Source organism: Amphiura filiformis, chromosome 17 (assembly GCF_039555335.1).
Source record: "Amphiura filiformis chromosome 17, Afil_fr2py, whole genome shotgun sequence".
Taxonomy (NCBI): Eukaryota; Metazoa; Echinodermata; class Ophiuroidea; order Amphilepidida; family Amphiuridae; genus Amphiura; species Amphiura filiformis.
Window position 1 is genome coordinate 33425356 of NC_092644.1, and position 13674 is coordinate 33439029.

Consider the following 13674-nt stretch of genomic DNA (forward strand, 5'->3'; position numbering starts at 1 on the left):
ACATAACAATGTATATATTTTGTGTTTTGTATTACTATACTTCCTCTTTTAAACGCGGATTGGGTCCACGTAAAATGACCAGATTTTGTATTGAATATTTAAAAGTCTGGTCTTTTCAAGCAATACGGTATGTTGACATAATTTACCATGCGTGTACACAAATCGCAGCATAACTGTTCTTCCCAAGCTGTAACCAGATATAAATATAAATATAAGGGAGATTATTCATTTCCATGACTGATTTTGTATTTGCATCACTCTAAATATTTGTAACTTTGAACTTCTAATGTGTGTACAACAGATCATTATCGGTCTCTTTTCATTGTGTTCATACACCAATTTATGATGTTTGTCCTGTTTATCATATTTGATACGTATACTTCGCTGTTTTACTCATCTTGTTTCAAGCTTAAACACTATGTGACTGCTTAAGTTAACGCTCACTAACCATGGCAACAGCATCCACCAATTCTGATGTTTCCATCAAAGTAATGGAAGATGATTTATCTTGTTGCATATGTTATAATCTTCTGAGAGAACCTAAGGAACTAGACTGTCCTCATGTTTTCTGTCTTCAATGTCTGCAGGAATGGGTCAAAAAAGGAAGAACAGTTGAGTGTCCAGAATGTCGCCATATCACTATTGTACCACAGGGAGGGTTAGTTAACTTGAAGACTAACTTACGCTTAAAATCTATGGTGGAGAAATATGCTGAACGCGTTGAGAAGCAAAGTGCGCCAATATGTCCAAATCACGACGGAGAAAATCAGCATTTCTTCTGTGTTACTTGTGGTGTAACGATTTGTCGTGATTGTCTTGTACTGCAACACCCGATATCGCAACATGAAATAAAAGAGCTGAAAGTCATTACTACGACGAGAAAAGCAGAAATGAAAGCTAAAATGGGTAGCGTTGAGCAAGAAATGAAGAAAATAGAATCTGATAGAAGGATTTTGGACAAGATTGAACGACAATTGCAAGCAGCCAGAGAGAAAGCCGAGAAAGACGTCAAGAAACGAGTACAAGACGTTATGTCTGAAGCAGAAGCCAAAGGGAAAGAAATGCTGACATCCATTCACGCTTCATATCAGCAACATTTCGAGACACTGAAACAAAAACAGCTTCAGACAGAAGAAATGGATACTCGATTACGCAATGTTCACACAGCCACACGAAATGTACTTGATACTGCACCTGATCATATCTACATGAAACAACACCCATCGCATGTAGATAAAATGGAGACATTATGTGCAACTACAAGCCATTGTGAAATGTCGTCTCAAGACTTAGCTACTCTACAGTTTTACCCAGGATCTGGTACAGTAAATTCGTGGTTTGGTTACTGCCGGCGGTACTACTAGAAAGTGTGTATTGAAACTTAACGCGAAATTCGGTTCATTTCAGGGAGCCCAAGGAATTGCAGCAACCCAAACAGGCTTAGTTGCAATAGTTGATGCAAAAGCTAAAGCAGTTATCATTTACCGGGATGTCAATGGGGAATACAAACAAGACTTCCGACTTGGTTCCTCAGTTCATAATCCTGATGGGAAAATAACGAAGCCATCGGATGTAGCTGTAACATCTGAAGGTAAATTCCTTGTTACACATCACAGTGGGCATCAGAGTGGGCGTATTGTTAACATATTCTCACCATCTGGCAGATGGTGTTGGTAGTAGAATTGCCACCACCCCTGACGACATGATAGTGACTTATAGAAAAAGAGTCATCACTGTGCATCGGTCAGATGGTGAGTTGATTAGAACACACCAAGTAGACTGTGAATACGTGACAGACATAGCCAGCAATGGTAAGCAGATTGCATTCACAACAGGCAGCAAAGGCAATTCAATTCACATGATTGACTTTGTAACATGTCATGAAGTATGGAAAGTTGACATGAGGATGACAATACCACTTGGCATATGCTACGAACCTGAATCCAACACCTTATTGGTAGCAAGTTGTAAGTCAGCAGGTCATTGTGTGATTGAGCAGTACTGCAGCACAACTGGACATCTGATCGCATGTCTTGCAAGTGATCTGCACTGGCCGTACTCAATGACTGTTTCACAGGACAGCAAGATATTTATAGCTGATACAAAGTCTGTCAAAGTGTACAGTGTAGGATAGGTCCTGTTACCAGTCAAAGTTACATTTACAAGATAACAAGAATAGAGAAGAGTACAGTGAGATATAAAATAAAGCTTTTGTACAGAACATTTTTTTACTTTATTATCACGAGAGGATGTTATTTTAACCCTCTGAACTACAGCAAGAATGATTATACGAGTACCTGACGCATTAACACTTGTTCACAAGAATAATAAACATGAAATAGCTTATTGCGTAAAAAAAGATGCAGATTTTAAAAGTTGCACTTTAGTACATTCAACTCTCAAAAAACATGCATTTTTGAGAGTTGAGTGGACCAAAGTGAAACTTTCAAACCTCCGTCTTTTCTTGCACTGTGGCCGAACGCAACGATATGTGATATGGTAAGTTAGACCAGTTGTGTGTAACAAAATATGTGGTACCAACAACTTTTCGATTTATTACAAAAAGTCTTGAGAGAATTTTTAACTTGTGAACTCCCACAATTTAACCCCCTCCCGATCGTGGCCCCTGGGCTCCGGTTCACGGTGCCCTGTAGTAACCCGGCCCTAAATCGAAGTTTGATCAGTCACTCTATCCTCGGGAATGGTTGATGGTAGGTCAAAACATTTTCGCTAATCGGAGCGCAAGGGATGGTCCTACGATTACCGCAAGTCATTTGGTCCTACGATTACCGCAAGTCATTTGGTCCTACGATTACCGCAAGTCATTTGGTCCTACGATTACCGCAAGTCATTTGATCCTACAATTACCGCAAGTCATTTGGTCCTACGATTACCGCAAGTCATTTGGTCCTGCGATTACCACAAGTCATTTGATCCTACGATTACCGCAAGTCATTTAGTCCTACGATTACCGCAAGTCATTTGGTCCTACGATTACCGCAAGTCATTTGGTCCTACGATTACCGCAAGTCATTTGGTCCTACGATTACCGCAAGTCATTTGGTCCTACGATTACCGCAAGTCATTTGGTCCTACGATTACCGCTAGTCATTTGGTCCTACGATTACCGCAAGTCATTTGGTCCTACGATTACCGCAAGTCATTTGGTCCTACGATTACCGCAAGTCATTTGGTCCTACAATTACCGCAAGTCATTTGGTCCTACGATTACCGCAAGTCATTTGGTCCTACGATTACCACAAGTCATTTGGTCCTACCATGATGCAGTCATGTCTACAGTAGAATTCATCTCGACCTTTGCAGGACTTAAACCCCATTAAAAGCTATTAAACCAAGATAACACTCATTGAAACAGCTCAACTGATTAAATCGGATCTTCTCTGGTTGTGCACATGTGTCTGTTTACATGTGCGATATCGCAATAAAGCTGGTATTATAGCTTCAGTTGGGTAACCGATTATAAAGGAAACGAAAGGAAACAATGGTATGTGTACCTTTGTTCACGAAATAAGACAATGGCCTACTTTTTGTAAACCAGCATTCTTGAAAATGAGCAACATAATGATTGTTGACTTAACACGGTTTGGAAATAATTTCTTCATATTTTTGGTGTTATCTGTCGTTTACATATCCTTCCTAAAACACAAAAGTGCGACCCTCTCCAAACACCTAAATTAGCTAAAAATTTAGGACATGTTACAAAACTATATTGTCTAGAATTTTAGAAGAGTACTTTTAATATTGGCCGGTTATTTTTCACACAGCGACGTTAACTAGGCAATGTACTATTACCTATAACATTAACTAAAACACCAAAGTACGCATATTCCCAAACATCTAAATTAGCTAAAAATTTAGGACATGTTACAAAACTATATTTTCTAGAACTTTAGAAGAGTACTTTTAATATTGGCCGGTTATTTTTCACACAGCGACGTTAACTAGGCATATCCCCATACTTTTAACGTAGGGCTATTTGTAGAGGTCACGCGTCAATGGGAAAGAGCACTGTGTATTGTGTATAGGAAAACGGACAGTAACTGCAGTATGCGATTACCGCAAGTCATTTGGTCCTACGATTACCGCAAGTCATTTGATCCTACGATTACCGCAAGTCATTTGGTCCTACAATTACCGCAAGTCATTTGGTCCTACGATTACCGCAAGTCACTTGATCCTACAATTACCGCAAGTCATTTGGTCCTACGATTACCGCAAGTCATTTGGTCCTGCGATTACCGCAAGTCATTTGGTCCTACGATTACCGCAAGTCATTTGGTCCTACTATTACCGCAAGTCATTTGGTCCTACGATTACCGCAAGTCATTTGGTCCTACGATTACCGCAAGTCATTTGGTCCTACGATTACCGCAAGTTATTTGGTCCTACGATTACCGCAAGTCATTTGGTCCTACGATTACCGCAAGTCATTTGGTCCTACGATTACCGCAAGTCATTTGGTCCTACGATTACCGCAAGTCATTTGGTCCTACGATTACCGCAAGTCATTTGGTCCTACGATTACCGCAAGTCATTTGGTCCTGCGATTACCGCAAGTCATTTGGTCCTGCGATTACCGCAAGTCATTTGGTCCTACGATTACCGCAAGTCATTTGGTCCTACTATTACCGCAAGTCATTTGGTCCTACGATTACCGCAAGTCATTTGGTCCTACGATTACCACAAGTCATTTGGTCCTACGATTACCGCAAGTCATTTGGTCCTACGATTACCGCAAGTCATTTGGTCCTACGATTACCACAAGTCATTTGGTCCTACGATTACCACAAGTCATTTGGTCCTACGATTACCGCAAGTCATTTGGTCCTACGATTACCGCAAGTCATTTGGTCCTACGATTACCGCAAGTCATTTGATCCTACGATTACCGCAAGTCATTTGGTCCTACGATTACCACAAGTCATTTGGTCCTACGATTACCACAAGTCATTTGATCCTACGATTACCGCAAGTCATTTGGTCCTACGATTACCGCAAGTCATTTGATCCTACGATTACCGCAAGTCAGTTGGTCCTACGATTACCGCAAGTCATTTGGTCCTACGATTACCGCAAGTCAGTTGGTCCTACGATTACCGCAAATCATTTGATCCTACGATTACCGCAAGTCATTTAGTCCTACGATTACCGCAAGTCATTTGGTCCTACGATTACCGCAAGTCATTTGGTCCTACGATTACCGCAAGTCATTTGGTCCTACGATTACCGCAAGTCATTTGGTCCTACGATTACCGCAAGTCATTTGGTCCTACGATTACCGCAAGTCATTTGGTCCTACGATTACCGCAAGTCATTTGATCCTACAATTACCGTAAGTCATTTGATCCTACGATTACCGCAAGTCATTTGGTCCTACGATTACCGCAAGTCATTTGATCCTACGATTACCACAAGTCATTTGGTCCTACGATTATCGCAAGTCATTTGGTCCTACGATTACCGCAAGTCATTTGGTCCTACGATTACCGCAAGTCATTTGATCCTACGATTACCACAAGTCATTTGGTCCTACGATTATCGCAAGTCATTTGGTCCTACGATTACCGCAAGTCATTTGGTCCTACGATTACCGCAAGTCATTTGATCCTACGATTACCGCAAGTCATTTGGTCCTACGATTATCGCAAGTCATTTGGTCCTACGATTACCGCAAGTCATTTGATCCTACGATTACCGCAAGTCATTTGGTCCTACGATTACCGTAAGTCATTTGGTCCTACGATTACCGCAAGTCATTTGGTCCTACGATTACCGCAAGTCATTTGGTCCTACGATTACCGCAAGTCATTTGGTCCTACGATTACCGCAAGTTATTTGGTCCTACGATTATCGCAAGTCATTTGGTCCTACGATTACCGCAAGTCACTTGATCCTACAATTACCGCAAGTCATTTGGTCCTACGATTACCGCAAGTCATTTGGTCCTACGATTACCGCAAGTCATTTGATCCTACGATTACCGCAAGTCACTTGATCCTACGATTACCGCAAGTCATTTGGTCCTACGATTACCGCAAGTCATTTGGTCCTACGATTACCGCAAGTCATTTGGTCCTACGATTACCGCAAGTCATTTGGTCCTACGATTACCACAAGTCATTTGGTCCTACGATTACCGCAAGTCATTTGGTCCTACGATTACCGCAAGTCATTTGGTCCTACGATTACCGCAAGTCATTTGATCCTACGATTACCGCAAGTCATTTGGTCCTACGATTACCGCAAGTCATTTGGTCCTACGATTACCGCAAGTCATTTGGTCCTACGATTACCGCAAGTCATTTGATCCTACGATTACCGCAAGTCACTTGATCCTACGATTACCGCAAGTCATTTGGTCCTACGATTACCGCAAGTCATTTGGTCCTACGATTACCGCAAGTCATTTGGTCCTACGATTACCGCAAGTCATTTGGTCCTACGATTACCACAAGTCATTTGGTCCTACGATTACCGCAAGTCATTTGGTCCTACGATTACCGCAAGTCATTTGGTCCTACGATTACCGCAAGTCATTTGATCCTACGATTACCGCAAGTCATTTGGTCCTACGATTACCGCAAGTCATTTGGTCCTACGATTACCGCAAGTCATTTGGTCCTACGATTACCGCAAGTCATTTGGTCCTACGATTACCGCAAGTCATTTGGTCCTACGATTACCGCAAGTCATTTGGTCCTACGATTACCACAAGTCATTTGGTCCTACGATTATCGCAAGTCATTTGGTCCTACGATTATCGCAAGTCATTTGGTCCTACGATTACCGTAAGTCATTTGGTCCTGCGATTACCGCAAGTTATTTGATCCTGCGATTACCGCAAGTCGTTGGTGGCATTTTGAGCGTTCTAATGCACCGGGAAAATGTTTGGGATTAGTAGTAGCGAAGCCAAGATTTTAGTGTGAGGGGGCAAAGCCAAATGTTCGTCCCCATTTGTCTATTATTTTTCCATAGTCATTTTAGGACACTTTACTCTTTGCCGTGCCCATTTTATCCCTGGAAATTTCCTGTTGGGCGGTTTGCCCCACCCCCGGCTACGCCATGGCTACTCCCTTGGAGATTGGGGTTGGTGAGACGAGGGTTAAGACAAAATTTAATACTCTTTGGGTGATATATAAAATAAGATTCGGGTGGGTATACAATTGTTACCCTTAACCCTTGGGCAATTCGAAAATGTCAAGATCAAAATATACAGAGAGGTAGAATTTCAAAACTGACCAAATACTGGCCAAAATAGTTCCTCTGGTCACACATATGCGGAAAATGTATAGTTCGACCTATTTACAACTCATCCTTCCCGAGTTATGAGCAAAAAGGTTTAAAAGTTAGATTTTGGTAAAAAGACATTATCTGTAATAAATTAAAACACAGATACTGTCTATACTCGCGAGACACATGTCTTTAAATATGTCTGCTTATGAAACCATAATGCTGTATCTACAAGAAAACAACATAATAGATACGTCGTTTTTATTTGGGAGGTAGAATCAGTCTACTTTCAAAAGGAAAAGGCAGTATGATAGTAAGTGCAAAACGCACAGGCAGCAGGACATCGTGGGTTTGTTCTTATAGGAAACGACATTGTGTTCCTCGTTTTCCTTGTATATTTGCTACTGACTCTATACGCCTTTGCGTCAATTTTGATAATTTATCTACGTCTGGGTCCTAGTTTTCTTTTTCCCCTTTCCTTCCACTAAAAAAAAGCATTTAACATTTATATGTACTTGATACAATTTTTAGCATCCTAGCAACCTGAAAATAATAAAACGTATTCACCATGTTCAGGCTGCATCAGTTCACGCAAATAGACTAAGAAAATAAGAAATAAAGAACATAGACATGAGCCAAACGACAGTGTTGAATACGGAACTCAAATTTACTTAGCTTGATTGCAATACACATTTTAATTTAAAACTCATGTATTTGATTTTAAGCATTAAATTTTGCAAAATCAGGCAACTGTCTTGAGTATGCTCTTAATTTTGTCTCTGCAGTGAACTGAAAAAGCGACACCATGTGCGAGAAATATATGCATTCAAGAAATGGTACATTCAACTGATGGCGTATAACCACCATGATTGTAAACCGCTTTGGGCCTCGGGGTCCTGGTCGCGTTAGTTTTTGTTTTAAATCAAGGATTAATTTAAGTGATTTTGTATTTTTGGTTTGCTTTATACAGGCCTAATTAAAAAATGTCCATTGCGTATCAATTCTAGGTTTGTGCACATGCAATTCCATTACTTCAATAACGCCTTGTGTGGTTTTTCTGGTTAAAATCTCATACCAGTACATAACAATGTATATATTTTGTGGGGGTGTACTATGTTTTGTATTAATACATACTTCCTCATTTCAACGCGGATTGGATCCACTTAAAATGACCTGACTTTGTATTGAATGTTTAAAAATCTGGTCTTTTCAAGTTGATCCACATGTGTGTTTGGAAGAAGCAGGCTTTTCAAAAACACCCAAATGGAGAACAATCATTTTGACAGTCTGTATACACTGAGACTGTACCCCTATATTTCACATTATACCCTGGTATGTACTGGTATGAGATTTCAACCTAGAAAACCACTCTTCTTGATGCAGCCTGTATAAATGCATTTAGGAAAACCCAAGTACAGGTTGTATCACAATGATAGGGGTACCCATCGGTTTTCAGTGATTATGGACAAGAGTGCCTCATCAAAATGCAACATAAGATCTACCAATTGTTGTTAGATTAATGCATGTGATAAAAGGTTACAAACTATAAATTCTGATAATTTCAAGAGGAAGAAGCAGGCTTCTCGATAAACTCCAAAACCAATAGCTACCAATTATGTTAATACAGCGTGTAAAGGGTGATAACTCTCTAGTCCCAAGGTTCCCTAGTCCGAAGGCTCCTTAGTCCGAAGGTTCGCTAGTCCGAACACGTAATTTACCATTCGCTAGTCCGAATTCTGAAAAAGGTTCGCTAGTTCGAATATTGGGTTCTCTAGTTCGAAGGTTCGCTACTCCGAATAATAAATAAGGTTCTATGGTCCGAATATAGGCTCTCTAATCCTAACCCTAACTCTAACCCTAACACTAACACTAACCCTAACCCTAAACCCTAACCCTAACCCTAACCCTAACCCTAACCCTAACCCTAACCCTAACCCTAACCCTAACCCTTATTCTATATTCGGACTGGAGAACCTTCGGATTAACGAACATAATTTGGTTTTCGGACTAGCGACCCTTCGGACTAGAGAGAAGTCACGATGTACAGGCTCCCATGCAAGTTATTACATAACAATGGAAATGAAATGTGTAATATGGCGTAATAATTTGACAAAGATATTAATTCTAATTCCTTATATCAGATCAGTGGGGAAATCCACTCATCTACTTGACTGTCATGTCAATGGGCTATTCCATTTAAAATCCACACTACCCCTGTAGAAGATTTTGGAAATATCTGCCACAGAGGGCGTATGAATTTCAAATGGAATAAACAAATTACCAGCTCCATTTGAGTTTCGTACACCCTCTAAGAAAGATTCAACTTGAATCTACCACTGAGGGAGGGTGAGTTTCAAATGGAACTGCTAATGTGTTCATTCCATTTGAAATTCATACTCCACCTGTGGCAGATATTTCTAAAATCTTCCACAGAGGTAGTGTGGATTTTAAATGGAATAGCCCAATGAGCACATGATTGTGGTTGTGCAGATTTTGCAGGTAGTTTATTTCCGTACTCAGGTGTTTCGATACCGCATCGTTATAATGTTAGGGCCGGTGTTAGGAAAACAGCATATAATTTGAAATGTTAAAGGAAGTCTCCGGTAAGCACAACATAATGCCATATATGTAAGAAGAATAATTATCAAGCACGTATCACGTGGTTTTATTTAAAACAAACTCATAGTTACCATAAAAACATCAGTCTCTCAACACGCGATATTCAAAATTCCCGGGGGCTGAAATTGCCCAGTGCAATGACGTCCCAGTATACAATGAAGAATGACGACAATTGAGCACAAATAACTATTACGTCATTGTACTTAGACAATTTCGGCGCGGGAATTTTGAATATATATCGCGTGTTGAGAGCCGGCTGTTTTATTCGTTTTTATGATCAGTGTGAGTTTGTTTTAAATAAAACCATGTGATTCGTGCTTGATAATTATTTGTCTAATATATAAGGCATAATGTTATGATTGCCGGAGACTCCCTTTAATAATAATATAAAAAAATCTGTCTACGTGTTTATTCTTTGCAATTGCCATTTCTACCTGAGTAACCACACTGAATATGATACTAGTAGTAGTACATTCAAAATCAAGTTAATGCTCTGCGTGCTAGCCATGCGCTTCAATGGAAAAAGTTAAGTTTTGAAATATTTTCTGAAAATATCAAGAGCTATCTTAAGAACTACTGGATCAATACTAGGCTTGTTTGTACTCATTTTAATGCATTTTTCATGCTGATTCCAAATATGGTCATGAAAATTTACATTTCTGAAATTTTTGAATAAAAAAAAAAAAATTGAAACTTGTCGTCTGCAGCTAGTCGACACCCGCGTGAAGAGAGTTAAAGTTCGTTGTAATTTCATTTACAGTGCAAGTTCGTGAGCATGACCCATACAATTTGATATTGTTGGTGCAGTGTTTAGTTTAGTGTGACATTGCTACCATTGGTACATAGACAGCTAAAGGGGCTTTACTTATTTCTTCACAAAAAAGTACGTTTGTTCATTGTGGTATGCAGACAATCTGTATTCAAAAAACTGCATGAGACAGCTATCTGAGCAAAGCCGTATTGCAGTGAGTTTATGGTTTACTTCAATGACAATTTATTATATTTATGGTGCACTACGCGTTTCAAATGTTGGTATTGCAGTTGTCAAAATAAGTTCAGCTTCTCGACTTGGCAGTGAACTTCTTTGATTGCTATACGGGCATACGGCACTATTAAAGACCTGAGCATTATTTGATTTGAATCTCTTCTGATTTACATTGCCATCTGTCCGAGTATGGAGTGTAAAACTGTTCTCACTTTGGTTCTGTTCTTGTTTCATATTGCGTATGGAAACACCACAACAGCGACAACATCTCGTATAGATCCAAGTTGTTGGTTTGAATTGGAATCAACTGATTCCCATCATCTTGCTGGTCTTGTTAACAAACCAGAAACCGTCTTCATATACATCAGATTGAATTTTGTCAACGCATTCTTCAAACATGATCGATTCTTGTATCTCCAAAATACCACTGATGTCATTAACGCAGGATATTGGGCGTGGTCACGTGGAAGTAAAGGGCGTTTTCTTCTGGAAGCACCATTCGACTTTCAAACTCTATCAGCCGGGACTTTAAACATCGGAGTTGAGAGCAGTGCGATAAATATAACAATCTTACCTGAGAATAATACGGATTGCTTTGTTAACCAAATAGATGATGAGGAAAGATTGCGTGCTATAACTGACCTTCTCTTGAATACAACACGAACTGGACCAAATTATGAAGAATCACAAAATAATCAAACAGACATAGAATTAGTATGTCTTGAAAGACAAGGAGTGCTTACCGAACTGTCTGCTCTTTGGAGCCTCGCAGGATTGCATACTCTATTGCAATCGACAACATATTATGAATGTTGGCGAACAGCTAACCAGGAAGACGCTTACAAGATATACACGAATTCTTGGGTCGACGCCTTACAGTGGTTTGGATTTGTAGTTAGCCTCTTCTTGCCTCTTCTTCTGTTACATTTGTTTTTATGGAAGAAACCACCGCGGCAAGTAAGACACGGTGAGAATGGTGCAACTACCGAACGATTACAACTTGATACGGATTTGATCCCAGTCGGTCCCCTTTATATATTGCTGTACTGGGAAGACCTGTCACGCGGTGGGTTGACCCGTCGCACAAAAATAATCATCAACTTCTTTTTCAGATGCTTGCCAATCGTATGCATATTTTGTTTGATATCACTTTTGCCGTATTGTATTGCACATTTTAAGACAGAACAGCTGTATCTTGACCGAGTAAAAGCATATGATTATGCACTAGATTTATTCAACGGGAATAACGCACATGAAAACTTTTGGAAATCCGTAATTTTTTCTATGATGAAATTAATCGGATTTGTATCCATACCGGTGCTTCTTTTTTGTGTGGGTGAACATTTCCTCACGGCCGTAATGTTCAAAGAATATCGTTGCTGTGACCCGTTGGTATGGGGAAGCCGTAGATTGCTCGGGAAGGATGATCTGGAAAAGGCATTTGAAATTAAACATCCCGGCGGTGATGGACATATTTCTAGCCCACGTTCAAGTTTGAAGAATATGTACGTACGATTAACGCGAAGCATTGAAATTGCCTATCATCCGGTCAAATTTTGGTACCTAATCCAACCTAATGATAAGTCATTATTTGTCAAATGTCTCCACAAATACAAACATGTATTTGAACATTTAAAGGGAGCCAACTCGTTCTTATCGATAGTGTATACACTTTGTCAGTTAACCACATTTCCCGTAGCTGTTTTGATTTTGCTAGCGTTGTACATACCGATGTGGATATTGCTATGGAGTTTTATAGCTATTCCTAATCTGACTTATTTAAGTATGCCGATGTATTTCGAGAACAATAAGTTAGCTATTTTCAAGTTACTATTAAGATATATATTTTTCGCATACACTCTTTTGTATACAGTATTGTTCGTAGGCATAACAAATACGGTGTACTTTACCGAACTTATCGGTTATACTTTCATGGGTTTGATCATCAATGCGTCCACCATGGTCCCTCAGTTTTCAGTTGTCTTTGCCATAATTGGTTATGTCATTTACAGCACAACAAACTTATATGACGAGTATCACCAATTGTTTCAAACAATATTTGAATTAGGTATCGAAATTAAAAAAGAGAATCAAAACCTCCCAAAAGAAGTCATCTTGTCAGAGGGAGATGGGACAATGACAATTGAAACTGATTTGTTTTTCCAAATTATCCGGCGCTATAATCCTCTTTTCAGATCGTATGCAACTCTTGTAGTGACCCGATTTGGTCCATTTTGCGTTTTAGCAATGATGTTTTGGACAGTTTTAACAGCCATTGACAAACAAGACAAACTTTTTGAAACACTTAACTTATTTTCAGTTTTGTTCGTTACAGGATCAGTTTCTTGCTTTGTCTATTTATTCCAAAATCCCACTGTAAATAAGTGTGAAATAATGGCTAGAAAATCAAAGCTAAAAGTGGATTTGTTATGGTACTGTACGTATGGTTGCCTTAAACCTAGCGAAAGAAGCAGCGATGATGAAACGCGAGATGTTGATGTACACCACGAATATAATGAACAAGAAGATATCCAACCTCTTTTTCATTCAACTGATTCCCAGAGTTGTGATCAAAATAGTGTTCAGTAGCTGTAAATAGGCTAAAATCATTAGATAAAATGTTTAGGTTTACATAACGTACAAGTTATATGTTCATTAAGTTATAGAGCCTTAAATAATTTGTCATATTTTACCAAGGTGTTTTAGCCGAAGTAGTTAATCATTTATGCTACTTTTACCAAACAATACTTTAAGCATAACACCTGTCATCAACTGTCAACTTCTCATGTGGTTTTATCTGCATTTTGTTTTCAGTCCAT

The 13674-nt window shown here is 39.4% G+C and overlaps 1 protein-coding gene across 1 annotated transcript; it reads left to right on the forward strand.

Moving 5' to 3' along the window:
* The first annotated feature begins 449 nt into the window (after positions 1-449).
* On the forward strand, positions 450-2134 carry LOC140137158 (tripartite motif-containing protein 2-like). The gene is made up of 2 exons (XM_072158812.1): positions 450-1320; positions 1617-2134. The coding sequence occupies exons 1-2, from the start codon at positions 450-452 to the stop codon at positions 2132-2134; spliced, it is 1389 nt and encodes a 462-aa protein (XP_072014913.1).
* The last annotated feature ends 11540 nt before the right edge of the window (positions 2135-13674 follow it).

What these genes read in the sequence shown, in the direction of transcription:
- LOC140137158 (XM_072158812.1), top strand. Translation starts at nt 450, where the DNA reads ATGGCAACAGCATCCACCAATTCTGATGTTTCCATCAAAGTAATGGAA. An exon ending in ACAGTTTTACCCAGGATCTG is followed by an intron (nt 1,321 to 1,616) that starts GTACAGTAAATT and finishes TACACATCACAG; the next exon opens with TGGGCATCAGAGTGGGCGTA.